The sequence below is a fragment of the Melanotaenia boesemani genome, chromosome 19 (genome assembly GCF_017639745.1).
Source record: "Melanotaenia boesemani isolate fMelBoe1 chromosome 19, fMelBoe1.pri, whole genome shotgun sequence".
Lineage (NCBI taxonomy): Eukaryota > Metazoa > Chordata > Actinopteri > Atheriniformes > Melanotaeniidae > Melanotaenia > Melanotaenia boesemani.
The window spans coordinates 17611436-17624808 of record NC_055700.1 but is presented as its reverse complement, the minus strand read 5'-3'; the positions used below and the strand labels follow the sequence as shown (position 1 = coordinate 17624808).

The following is a 13373-nucleotide window of genomic DNA, read 5'->3' as shown; positions in this document are numbered from 1 at the left end:
GTACATCTGATCTCTAGTAGATAACAGCAGCTCTTGTGAACTTGTCCTTTGTCAACCAAACCATGAAGGGATGGTTTGTATTTCCAATTGCAGATGTTTCCTCTTGGTAGCACAATGTGTCCTAAATGCTCACGATGAGGGAAAAACCCTATAAAACATTATCCAATATAAATCATTACCTTCTTACTGAAAGGAACAAACATACTACTTGGCATCCTCGTCAATGGGACACTGTGCACTTTAGCCATATATAAGCTGATGTTCATTTCAACAATGTATTTAACAGATTTAGTGTGATATGGTGAGAGCAATAAGACCTGATCAAACAAATGTAATCTTTCTGATCACAAATCTTATCATTGAACTCCATTAATAATCCAAAGGTTATAAGTGACCAGAGAGGAAATTAAATGACACCCTAACCAGTATCCAGTAGTTTAAGCCCTGAAGAGTATTCAAAGGATGAGTAATCGCATGAGTCACAAACCTTGAAAACCTTTGTGACAACTCAGCTCACCTCTGCGACAACTCAGCTCACCTCTGCAAACAAGCAGGCTTTTGTCTTGGAAAAATAGAGATGAGTCATTGAAGAGAACTACACAGAACCAGACTTTTCTATGAAGGACTTTGCTGAGATATCTGGTCAGGTAGGGTAGGGATCGCTATCTTCCGTCCTCAATGGTCACTGTCCTACAAGTTTTCCGTTTCCATGCTTCAACACGCCCGACTCAAATTAATGGCTCATTGTGCTGTTGATTAAATTTTATTTGAATGGAGGCAGGTTAGAACAAGGAAGCATCTAAACTTTCAGGACAGTTGCCATCAAGGATCAAAGTTTGACATCTCTGCAGTAGTGGGATCAGACATATCTGGAGAGACACTTTTGTTCCACTTTTTCTTTATTGCAAGTATTTCTTGCATCATTCACTTTGGTTTACCCTCTGTCTTCATCAGTCTGCATCATTATGCATCTCTAAAAGTGGATTTATCTACATAAATGTGCAAGTTTGCAAAATCTTGTGATTATCGTTTCTTTTCTGGTATTTTTTTTTAATTTGAGAAAGTTGCTTACTCAGTGTTAGATGCAAAAAAAAAAAAAGAAAAAAACTGCTGCAGTAAATAGGGAAGTCCAAGCAAGCTACAGTATCAGTTGTATTGATGTTCTGTAAAATTTTCTCCCTACATTAATTATTTAATTCAGCTTCTAAATCTCTGGAATCACCTTTATACAGACAACCCATGTCTGATGACTGCTTCAGGTGGGAGAGAAACAGGTAGAAACTCAACTTTCTTTATGTTGAACCTGCCAGTGGACATTCACGTCACAGAGTCAGTTACCACGGTAACAGACTCAGGTTAAGACTTACCTCACTTTCTGGAAGGAAAACCCAGAGTTTCCTCCAGCTCAGAGGTAACATACTCAAGAGTTTCAACACAATCCGCTTTCTAGAACAGACCCCACAATAAGCAAATTTGTGTTTTGAAGTACATTACTTACTTACACTGCACCAAGTGGTCATTTGTGGACATATTGTAGCTGATGTTTCTACAATGTAGTTCCAGAAACAAAGACAATCACTGAACAAGTTTTGATGTGTTTATATTTTCCCAACTGCAATAAACATTTAAAAGGCATGGCAGCTTGTGTTAAGAGGAAGGAACCAAGTTTCGTTCATATGTGGACTGCTAATTAAACAGTTTCAGTTACGGAAAGTGGTGTTCACATTTACAGATGTACATCTACAGTTTCTCTGGTGTCAGTAGTTATAGCCAAGAATAAACAGCATAAAATAGATTTGATATGATTTACTAGAGAAAGTCCCAAAAAGACTGCTTGTACAAAACATTTTAAAGAAAATAAGTTTGACTTGATAAAAAGAAAAGAAAAACGTAGGTTTTCGTGTGTTGAGTGAAAACATTGCCTTAATATATTATCATTTACAATCTCACTAATGTCACATTAAAAATATCTGGAGTAGCACTTCTGACAGCAAAATACTCAAATCAGCAACATAAACTGAGGCAGCAGGATCTGCTTACAATCCATAGTCAAATAAAACTTGTGGATAAAGTAAGATTGAAAATCAATCCAATGTTTTCCTCTAAGTTCATGTGAGGAGTTTTTTTGGGGGGGAGGGGGATTAATGAACATTAAACATTTTCAATTTAAAAGTGATCCAAGTAACTTAAAAAAAAAAAAAAAAAACACTCCACTGTGCACAGATGATTTTCATTTTTTAACATTATAAAAATTTCCCAGCCAAAATAAAACTTGTTTATCCAGGTTTTACACAATGTCACAAGCAGACGGTTTGTTAAGACATTTATCTCTTAGAAAATACCAAAAGTGCACAAAACGGCACAATTAGTGATTAAGGGTGGAAGCACTTCAACAATATTCACTCAGTTTTTTTTGAGTCCATCATTTCATTTCCACAATAAGCCATAAAAGAGATTTAAGATTATTCAAGATTGCAAAGTAAGTTTGTGCAAAATTAAAATGGGGGGGGAAAAAAAATTCACCCTAGGACCATATTTTGCTCTTTTTCCATTCCAAATATATGTAGATTGCAGGTATTGCACAGAATTTGACCAAACTATTTAAATTAAAAAACAATACATGAAAGCAGCATGAGTTACATTATTTCCTTTGATTACCCAGATTTTCTTGGTTAGCACATGGCTAACCTAAAACAAAATCTACAAGGTTTCCACCATGTGAGCACTTAAACCCATCATTCCATATCTGGACCACACACTGTAGTACACAGTCTTTGGTCTGAGCCTGTTATTGTTAAAGCCTTGGAATAACTTCAACACAATGTTTAAAAAAAAAAAAAAAAAAAAAAAAAAAAAAAAAAAGAACAGAAAAATAAACCCACACAAAAGGCACAGTCTACATTGTTTAAAATTTCCCCTCATTTTGAAGCAAAAGCAGTTGGTCTTGAGTTGTATATCATGGAGGTCAGGTGGCCCATGGCATTTCATTCCCTGCATCACAAGCAAAACCACTTTGATCCATCCCACTCCTCACATGATCAATGACCATTAGTGATTTATCAGGTTACTGGATCTCATTTTCAGCTCAAGTTTGGGTTAGATGGAGCTTTGGAATGGTTTGTTTTGAATAACCCAAAAGCTTATCCTGTCATGTGACTAACCAGTCCAGGGTGCAGGGCTTGTTTCAGGACATCGGGCCGATGAAGCGGGGGCATGTAAAGCATGGGAGGAGGGCCTCCAGGGTAGCTGGATGCAGGGTAGCCTTGAGTGGGGATGGCAGGAGCAGCCATGTTGAGAGGCGAAAGACTCTGCTCATAGTACTGGCCTTCACACTCCTCATCCATTGGCAAGGCCAGGCGCTTTCCTTTCTGTCTTCGGTTGCAGAACCAGACACGCACCACCTACCAATAACAAAACATTAGTAGAGAATGCAAGATGCTACTCAATCCTTAGAGGAAGAATACTTAACATGGTGATTCTTACATCTCTTTCCAGGCCCAAGTCATCAGAGATGTGTGTGATCTCCTGGGTATTGGGTTTGGGACACTTGACAAAATAGGCCTCCAGGGCTGAGCGCACCGCTCCCTCCAGACTGGTCCTCCGCTTTCTCTTTCTAGTGTCAACAAACACTCGCTCAATCTTATACATCTAAGGAAGCAGAAATATGTTGGCAAGAATACAAGACTGTTGAAAACTAATATTTGTAAGATAAAGACTGCCTTAACTGGATGTTTGGCCCTAATTAGAGCACATGCTGCAAGGTCAGAACTAAAAGCTTCTTGGAAACACTACCCAGAGAATTATGCCACTAGGTGGCCTAAAACAAGAGCAGATGGCTTTGATTCATGTTTGCTCAGCAGGAAGTGTAGCTACTATAGGCCTGAAAAAACCAGTCCCATCAGGCTTGATGGTATTCTGTTGTGTTGCAAACTAGATGGCAGATGTCAGAGCTGCTCACTTACATCTTGAGGATTTTCCGAAGTCTCTGCCTCATCCAGCCATCTTTGCAGAAGGGGCTTCAGCTTGCACATGTTCTTAAAGCTTAGTTGCAAAGCCTCAAAGCGGCAAATGGTTGTTTGGCTGAACATCTTCCCTATATGTGCACATAAAAATAAATCTTATGTGGAAAAGAAAAGTAAAGGCAGTTGTCACCTGCCAAAAACCAGTTACACAGATTTGGTAATGTTACTGTAAGGGTAATCTGCATGCCAATTTATGGTCCGAGGACATGCTCTCAGAACTCAAAAGTGCTTGCAGAGTAGCATAATACTGTTCAGAAATCAGCGTGTCTTACCATATAAATGACCCAGTGCAAGGCCAACATCTGCTTGGGTAAACCCCAAAGTAATCCGTTTGTGTTTTAGCTCTTTGGCAAACTGCTCCAATTCCTCAGTGGAAAGATTCTCCTGTGGAACAAACATTAAAATATGAAACAGAAACCTTAAACACCTCTAAAATCCTTGGAAAAATTCCACTTATTGATCTGCCATTCAGAAGGAAAAAGTCTTTCAATTGAGTTTGGGATTATGAAGTATCCTAATGACCCTTACCTCCTCAGAGTCACTGCATCCTCCGCTTGAAGACCCACTGCTCCGCGTGGCTGAGGTCGGGTTCTGCGTTGGGGGCTCAGTGGCAGCCTGGTTTGTGCTCACGTTGAAAAACGCGTTGCCAGGAATCCCGTTGCTCGGTGGTGAAGGAGACATAGACGGGGAAGATGCAGAGGACGCTGAAGGATTTTGATTATTGCTACCAGGAGGAGGTATGTGGGTGATTCCGGGCCAGAAAGTCGGGTTCCAGGCCGCAGAGTAAAAGACACCATGGGGCATGGCTGTGGAGGCTGCCGGGGTCGGGTATTGCTGAACCTTTATCTCCGTTGAGAAGTCATCGGTGTCTTTCTCCGTTTTAACTGCAGGCAACTTGATTTGCTCCCGGGTCTCAGCGATTGGGGGACTCAAGTTTGTTGGCTGGGTAGCTGCAGTTACGCCGGGTACCTGGCCGGTGTACTCGGGCGCAGCGAAGGGATACCAATGCTTTGGTTGCCCAAACTCTCCAGCCTGCATATCGGATCCCCTGTAATCACTGGTGACGGGTGGGAACGGGAAAAAGGTCTGCGCGGATGCGGACGTGAGTCCGCCATAAGCGCTTTTGCTATAAAGCAGGCTTGGGTCTGGGAAAACACCATGAGAAAGTTGGAATGACGACCCGTTGCCCAAGCCATCTTGATCCAAAGCCTGGCTACAAGAGTTGGCCCGGCTGAAATCATAAGGCCGACTCTGGCAGTCCGGACTCTGCGATCGTTCAGACATCCTTCCAATGATGAGAAAGTCCGTCAACAAGCGCGTAGCTTAAGGTCCCAAGTTCTTCTTTTTTTTAAAAAAAAAAAAGTTAGTGGTAAGGACTTTTAAACTTACTCATTCGTTTTAGATGTTAAGCTCAAATTTAAGAGAAAATAAAGTGATAAAACAATAAACTACGCAAACAAAAAGGCCTTAGCTGCACTGTTGGTGCAACACCACCACCTCTGTGGTCTACTCCATGAAGTCCTGCCGTGAATAACACCTTTCAACTCACCTTCAAGCTCAAATGATCACGTCTACTCCTGGCTCCACAGGTTTTCCCAATCACAGTAGCGAGTGTTGGAGGTCCCCCCAACTCTTCGCCCATTGGCCGGCGCAGACAATTGCCCACAGCTGATGGTGAATTTGTGAATGACCTTGATTCTTTGCAGAGCTATGGGCGTGTTTTCATCTAAAGTTTGAAGTATATGTTTGCAGCAAAGTTTGTGAATTTGAAACCGATTTAATTAAAAACATCAATATTCTAGTTGGAAACCAATGAAAAGACATATTTACAATGCTAAATAGGCACGGGCCACTGCTCCTGTAATTACATATCGTAACACCATAAGTTGCTCACCTCATTCATGAATTATAATGCTGCGTTTGTTTAATTTATTCCTCTCTAAAGAGCTGGCTTTGATATTAAAATCCTTCTCGGTGAGGCTTCAGTTTGCTCTTAATCCATGTATTTAAAAACACTGCACTCAATCTAGAACAGTAAGCAAACAAAGTTATTCGGGCCCAGTTTAAATAGAAAGAGAGGTTTGACTTCATGTATCTTCAAAGTTTTGAGAGACATTGTTCCTTATGGAACACCTTTCTTTCTAGAATGTTCGAGTTTTCTCTCCATCTTTCTAACCAACATTATTTAGGCCCGTGGCAAAGTTTTTCCCCAAGTCTGCAAAATCTTTGTGTGTGTATTCGTTTTACCTGACCAAAATAGTTGGTTTAGACCATGTTATATTTAAGGTTATGGGCCCATGCATCCCAGTTTCCTCAAGGAGAAAAAATTGAAAAACTGCATCTATTTTTTATTTTTGCTACTGAGTCTTTCGCTGCTGAGTTTGCCCTTACTGGTGTCATTGATAAGTAGCCTATGGGAAGCATTGAGCATTCAGGTGAACGTCTCTTATTCAACCTTGATCGTCATTCAGAGTCCTTGATGGCCGCGGCATCGGTGCAGATGCGCTCCCCCAGCGCGAATCGTTAGCCGCAGATTGCGGCAGGAAGACGCACTGCGGGGAGGGAGAGGAGGTACTATTGTATGTCGTGGCCCCGGGGCACCCCGTGGATTTCAGATCCCGAGTTGCGATGGTCGGCCATTAGCTCCTTTTCACATAAGAACAATAAGTCTCAACCCTTTGATTCCGCCCCACACCAACCATCTACCCCCCTCCTCCTCTCCCTGTCATCTGAAACAAACACCAAGCTGGAGTTTCGCTCACGTCCTTCCTTGGTATCCAGTCTTATATGGCCTAAAGGTCCAAAACTGGTCTGAAGACCAAGGTGTCTGCAGATGCAATAATCAAGTTGTCTGGAATGTTTCCTGGAGTGAAACAGTATCTGAATCCCCTTTGTTACATCTAAATTTCTACCTTGTGGCTTCTTTTAAATAAGTGATAATTGAAGCTTGCTTGTATCTATTTAAGAAACTGTGTCAAAGGAAAAGTGTAAAAGTTAAATGTATACGTTTTGTTACACCTTAAACTTGTCCTTTTTTTCTGAACCTTCTTAAAAGAGCTACTGGTAGCCTACACTTTAAAGAAGACATCAGTGCTCCTGACCAAAACTCCTTAAAGAGAACACATGAGCCAAAGGCTTAAAAGACATCAAACTCCAACCATACAAGCATTGTCCTGACCCATGGACTTGGGAGCATAATTGTAATGCAAAAGTCTAACAGCAAGAGAGATAGCAGACTTCAGGCTGGGCTTGAGAGAGAAAGGGACAACAGAGAACAGAGCTCTCAGGGAGTCCAAAGGAAGGGGGAGGGGTCAGTGTTGAATAGCTGGGTACAGTGAGAAGATGTGTGAGGGGAGGATTGAGTTGAAAACCCCCACAGATGTCTCAGATGTTGTCTTTGTTTTTCAGTTTTTGAAAGACCTCTTCAGAGATCTTGTAGTTAGAGGACTGCTCTGAGGTAAAAGTGTGAGGGGGAGAAAGTGTTAGTTAGTTAGTTAGTTAGTTAGTTAGTTAGTTAGTTAGAATTCTTATCTAGTCCTACCTCATTTACTATCATATTACTATCCACCCATTTATTCTACACACAGCATTGTACATACACAAACAAAAATTTTAGTCTTTCATACTTCAGAGTATATAACAGCAATTTAAAAACACACATCTTATTATAGTCTTTCACACAAGCGCAACACACACACACACACATATATATATATATATATATATATATATATATATACATTGTTTCAATTCCTCATTCATGCTGTTCTGTAAATTTACTCCAGACCACTGTGCACATGCACAATATTTTATGCTTTATGAAATTCTCTCCTCAGGTCGTAACCCCCTTTCACATTTTGTAAACATACATTTAATATTTTCTGGCAACTGGTTATTTCTTGCTTTGTACATCAATTGAGCAGTTTTAAATTTCACTGAATTTCAACAGATTTGAGTTAAAGAAAAAAAGGTTTTTGTGCTCCAGACATCCAACCTCATGGATTATCTTTGTTGCTCTTTTGTAACATCCATAGTGGCTATAGTTGGTTGAAACTAGGTGTGTGACACACCTCAGAAAAGTCACAGTAGAGAAGAACACACTTCTCATCAAGTGTTTCTTGCAGAGTGGTGCATACTAAGCATTGGTAATGTGAGACGTGTTATTATCTTTATCTTTATTATTAAATGAATTCCTCTGGTCATGTGACTGACAACTGGCAGTGGTCACCTCTCAAGGATTTCTGAAAGGCCATTTAATCAGTTAACAGTTGGGTCTTTCTGTAAAATAACACATATAAAGTGCAAAATGGAACAGAATCAGTCAGCTGATAGGGTGACAACACGAGATTCTTCATGCCACCCCTCCCGTTGAGCAGTACAGTCGTCCCCCTACAAACAAGCCTGATGGCTGTTTGATTTTCCTCCTAACGATCCTGCCTTTGACACCCACCTTCACAAACCCTCCACCCATCCAGGTTTTCATTCCAGGGCCAATGGCTGCCTTCCTTCTACTGTCCACCAGCACAAAGGCTTTTAATGGCTCTCAGCATATGGCTCAATGGGGACCGACCCATCCCCTCCCCAACACAGAGATACAACCTAACAAAAACCACATGGAGTTACATGCAAGGTTTCCCTTTCACCCTAACACCCTCTATACATATATTTTCCGAGTGCCATCACACAACAAAACAAGATCAAACTGTATTACTTGGCTTGATGACTCAAAACAGAACGTAAGCAGAAATATGAGTCAAAGCAAGATGTAAGATCAATCTGTGATGGAAGATTTCTTCAGTTTCCAGTTAAGTCGGACTGAATTAGAATAAAATGAGAAGTGGTTGAGTGTCAATGATTACAGCATACTTATTCTTGTCCAGGGCATCTGACCCTTGTGAAAGAGGCCCCTTACATTTACTCTATATGGACAGATGCTTGACCCATTTCCACATTTTGAATTATGCTTTGCTGTGAATATTGCAATAAATGTACACCACTCACAAAAAGTTAGGGATATTCAACTTTTGGGTGATGTAAAAAGTTCATGCAACACTGATAATATATCATGAATGTGGGGAATTTATATTAATTATTTCATCTCAAACAATTTCTTGGAATAAAAGCCAACAACAGTGTAAGTATTTCACAACTGAAAAATGATGTCATTTAACCAGAACTTTTAGTGGAAAATTGATGATTAATGTACTTCTTTAGATTGTTCTGTGTGTTTGTTTTGTTTTTATCTTTTGTTTTTAATTTAATTTTATTATTTTTTTATATATATATTTTTAAGTATTCATCTTGTTAAAAAACAGCATGTGCTGCAAAAAGTTCTTAAAACTTTGAATAGTAGTCCATGTGCATTCAATTATGTGTTCATAATTTTATGCAAATTTTAGATTAAGTTCTGCAATGTTCGGAAATCTGTGGTTGCACAGGACTGGCTTTTAGTCGATCAGTAAAGAGGATTAAATCAATTAAAGTCAATGTTGTGTGCTTAATGTTTTTTGAGTTTTTTCGTTGTTGTTTGTTTTTTCCCAGAAAATGGAACAAAAATGAGAAAAGTTAACATTTCCCCAACTTCTATGACTACACTCAATTTATTGCAAATAAAAACACTTGTATAATACGTTTTAAAAACTATTTTAATGTTTTTAAGGTAAGATTTTATCAAATTGTTTCAGGATTAATCTTCTTTTAATGATTTCATTTTATTACATTTTGTGATCAATGTAATCTCTGAATATACAAATGAAGATTATTTGTAGACAGAAAACTGAACTTTGGATTAAAGTTGAGTTGATAAATTTAATTGAAAGGAAACAAAACGTGTAATTTGTATCAAGGGCTGATCTGGAGTAGTTTTCATGGTTCACAGTATGTGGGCAGTAAATAAAAAAGTAATAAAGAAAAAAAATGAAAGAAAAGGTCAGAAAACATAAGCAGCTACACAGTTAGGACATCAGTGCAATTTGGAATTAATTTATTGCTTTTTGTACATATTAGACTTCAAAGGTTTTCACTGAATGTACTTACTGTCAGTGTCTCTGCCCATCGATTAATATGACGAACAACCAGAAGACGTAAAATGTCTGTAAATCAGCCTGGCAGGTTTGATGTACACTACTAAAAACACTAACAACACATCTTAGATCTTGATGAATGAAATATTCTAGTTGAAAATCTTTATTCATTACAAAGTGGAATGTGTTCAGAACAAAATAACAAAAGAATGATCAATGAAAATTAAAAATCATTGACCCCCATGGAGGTCTGGATTCAGAGTCATACCCCAAATAAAAGTGTAAAGGTCAGATCACAGGCTGACCCGGCTTCCTCAAGTCAGTTTAAAATGAGGTTCAGGAGTGTGTGTGTGTGTGGTCTCAATGTGCCTGTATGCACTCCCAACATCTGGGAATGCTCCTGATCCTCCCAGACCTGGATCAGGGCATCAGTCAACTCCTGGACAGTCAGTGGTGCAATGTGGTGGCGGTGGATGGAAGGAAACATGATGGGATTCAGGTCTGCTGAATGTGCAGCCACGCCAGCATTAATGCCTTCATCATGCAGGAACTGCTGACACACTCCAGCCACATGAAGCTGAGCACTGTCATGCATCAGAAGGAATTCAGGTTCCACTGCAGCAGCATTATGGTCTGACATAATGGGTCTGAGGATCTCATCCTGGTACCTAATGGAAGGCAGGCACATGGAGGTCTGTTCTACTCTGCAAGGATGTGCCTCCCCCAACTATAACTGTCCCACTGTCAAACCGATCATGCTGGAGGATGTTGTACGCAGCAGAATTTTTTCCACGGTGTCTCCAGACTCTCTCACGTCTGTGACATTTTATTTATTTTTTAAAATTATACTTTATTATTTAAATTAAACTTATTCTCTGCATTTAATCCCTCCTAGGAACACCAGGAACAGTGGGATGACAGACCAGATTCTGGCACCTGGGAAACTTTTGGGGGTTAAGGTGCCCACAACAGTTCACCTCAGTTGCCAGTCCAAGGACTTAAACCTAGGTCCTCCAGACCCGTGCCCTCCTCTGCAACCACTACACTTCCACTGCCCCACATGCGCTCAATGTGAACCTGCCCTCATACATGAAGAGCTCAGGGTGCCAATGGTGAATCTGCCAATCCTGGTGTTTTCTGGTGCTGTCAGCACAGGCTTGGCCTGCTATCTCCTGCTATCTTCTCCATGCTCTCAACACTGTGCAGGCAGACATAGCAAACCTTCTTGAACTAACGTGTATTGATGTGCCATCCTGGATGAGCTGCACTACCTGAGCAACTTTTGTGGCTTGCAGACACCGCCTCACGTCACCTCTAGTGGTGAGGGCTTGACAAAAAGCAAACATGACCAAAAATCAGCCAGAACAGATAAAGACAGAGAAAAGGTTGGTGGTCACAACGTACAGGACCATTGCTTTGTAGGGTTGTCTCTCATTTCAACCCATTATCTGTTTCATTTGTACAACAGTAGGTCAGATTTATTCACAATTACTGTTACTTCCTAACCGGACAGATTGATATACCAGAAGTGTGACTGACTTTGAGTTAGATGGTATTCATTATGTGTTCCTTTTGTTATTTTGAGCTGTGTATTTCTAAAGAGAAGATTTGTGTCCTGTAAAATTATTTTTAAATATTAATAATTCTTCAAAATACACTGTGATCAAAACCAAATTAATAACATTTTACAGTTTTTCTCCGTTGGTGTGGCTCAAAATAACAGACAAGGCTCCAAATCACTTGACAATTGTTAAGAATATAATTGAATTTCTCATTCATTTCATGAAATTGCAAATGTCTTAGTACATGTCTCAATGGCTCAGTACATCTTTGCAAATGATAGTACAGGTAGTCTACAGTTAGCACAGTTAGCCTACATTTAGCACAATTTCCAAGTGAATAGATCTTGTTGATCTAAACTGATAGATGATTCTCAGTCTAATGGTTGTTCTCTCCAAAATATGTCAGCATCATTTCATTGTATAAGTTACCACATGCACAATAGTCTGTTCAATTGTCAAAATTAGTCAAGAACATAATTCCATGAAGGCCATATATGAATCTGAAGGTGAAGCTAGAACTTAACTGATGAAGGAGTTTCATACATCCCAGATGAGCAATCCAACAGTATGTTTAGTTACCTGACAGGTGTTGTCCAATTCAACTTCTCAATGAACAACAAGAACAAGAGATTTGTAACATGGTAATGGCAAATAATGCCATCACAATGAGACAGACCAGCACTGCAACCCTAGCAGATAATGCTATATTCCATAATGTCAACTCCATAAACATCTCGACGATAGACCGCATACTAAACAAGCATCAGATGAACATGAAGCCACTTTACAGGGTGCCATTTGAGAGGAAGTCTGATAGAGTGAAAGAGCTGCAGTACCAGTATGTACATGTAAGTCAGTTACTGCTCATCTATCATTATAACCTTTTTCACAAGCAGTTGTTCCCAAACTTTCTTGGCTTCAGTATCCCCTTTACCTGATTTCTGGATCAAAGTATTTGCTTTATCCAACTTCAACATTTTGCCTAAAAACTGCAAGGATCTGCAATTAGTGCCTCCCAAGCAGATCTAATACTGTGGGTTTTACTGTAACATTTCAGTAAATCTAGTTATTGGTGACTTCACCCTCCTCTTTCTCTCAAATACCCCCTGTAATATTTCTGTGTAGGCCTATCCCTAAGGATACATGTATCCCAAGTTTGGAACCACTGGAGTAGTGGCCAGTAGTATACTGAACTTGTGGAGGTAGACATAGAACATTCCTCTGTAATTTTCTGTAACTCTAATCTATGACTCTTCCGTATGACTGACTTGATGATTTTTTTTATATATATATTGTAGAAGATAAGTGGCACCGGAAACGAGACTCCTCACATTCTCTGGTTTGTAGATGAAGCTGAGGGTAACGGCCAAGAGGGCGAGGTCGTCAGCCAGCAAAGGGAGGGTGAGGACAGCAACCAGTGAAGAAGTGTTAGTTGTGAAACGCCAACTTTATTTATAGCACAGAAGGCTGCGTATAAATTATTTCCTTGTTTTTTGTGTTTATGTTACAGTAGATTTTGCTGTATACATTTTCTTTGTACTCTGGAAGTTACTTCATGTGTGAATAATAATGGTTACGATTTTCTTGGCAGAATGAGTGCAGCGTGTGATGTTTTATACACAATTGTATTCTGTTAATTAGACAAAAGAAAATTAGTGCAGTAAATTAGTACAGTAACCATTGTCAATGAAGGACTGGGCTAAGACTGAGAGGTGGATATGAGAGATATTTCAATGGTTCTCATAGTGGCAAAACATCTAAAAATT

General features: G+C 39.7%; 1 protein-coding gene across 2 annotated transcripts; it reads right to left on the bottom strand.

Annotated features, from left to right (window-relative positions):
* Positions 1–3140: 3140 nt before the first annotated feature.
* Positions 3141–5653, bottom strand: pou5f3 (POU domain, class 5, transcription factor 3). 2 transcript variants are annotated; one of them, XM_041970907.1, is made up of 6 exons: positions 5572–5653; positions 4551–5311; positions 4295–4406; positions 3963–4093; positions 3484–3648; positions 3141–3401 (listed from the first exon to the last, which is right to left on the bottom strand). In XM_041970907.1, the coding sequence occupies exons 2-6, from the start codon at positions 5304–5306 to the stop codon at positions 3141–3143; spliced, it is 1425 nt and encodes a 474-aa protein (XP_041826841.1). In that variant the 5' UTR covers positions 5307–5311; positions 5572–5653. The 2 variants fall into 2 exon arrangements, with proteins under 2 accessions (XP_041826841.1, XP_041826840.1); XM_041970906.1 differs by lacking the exon at positions 5572–5653 and having other exon boundaries at positions 4551–5565.
* Positions 5654–13373: the final 7720 nt, after the last annotated feature.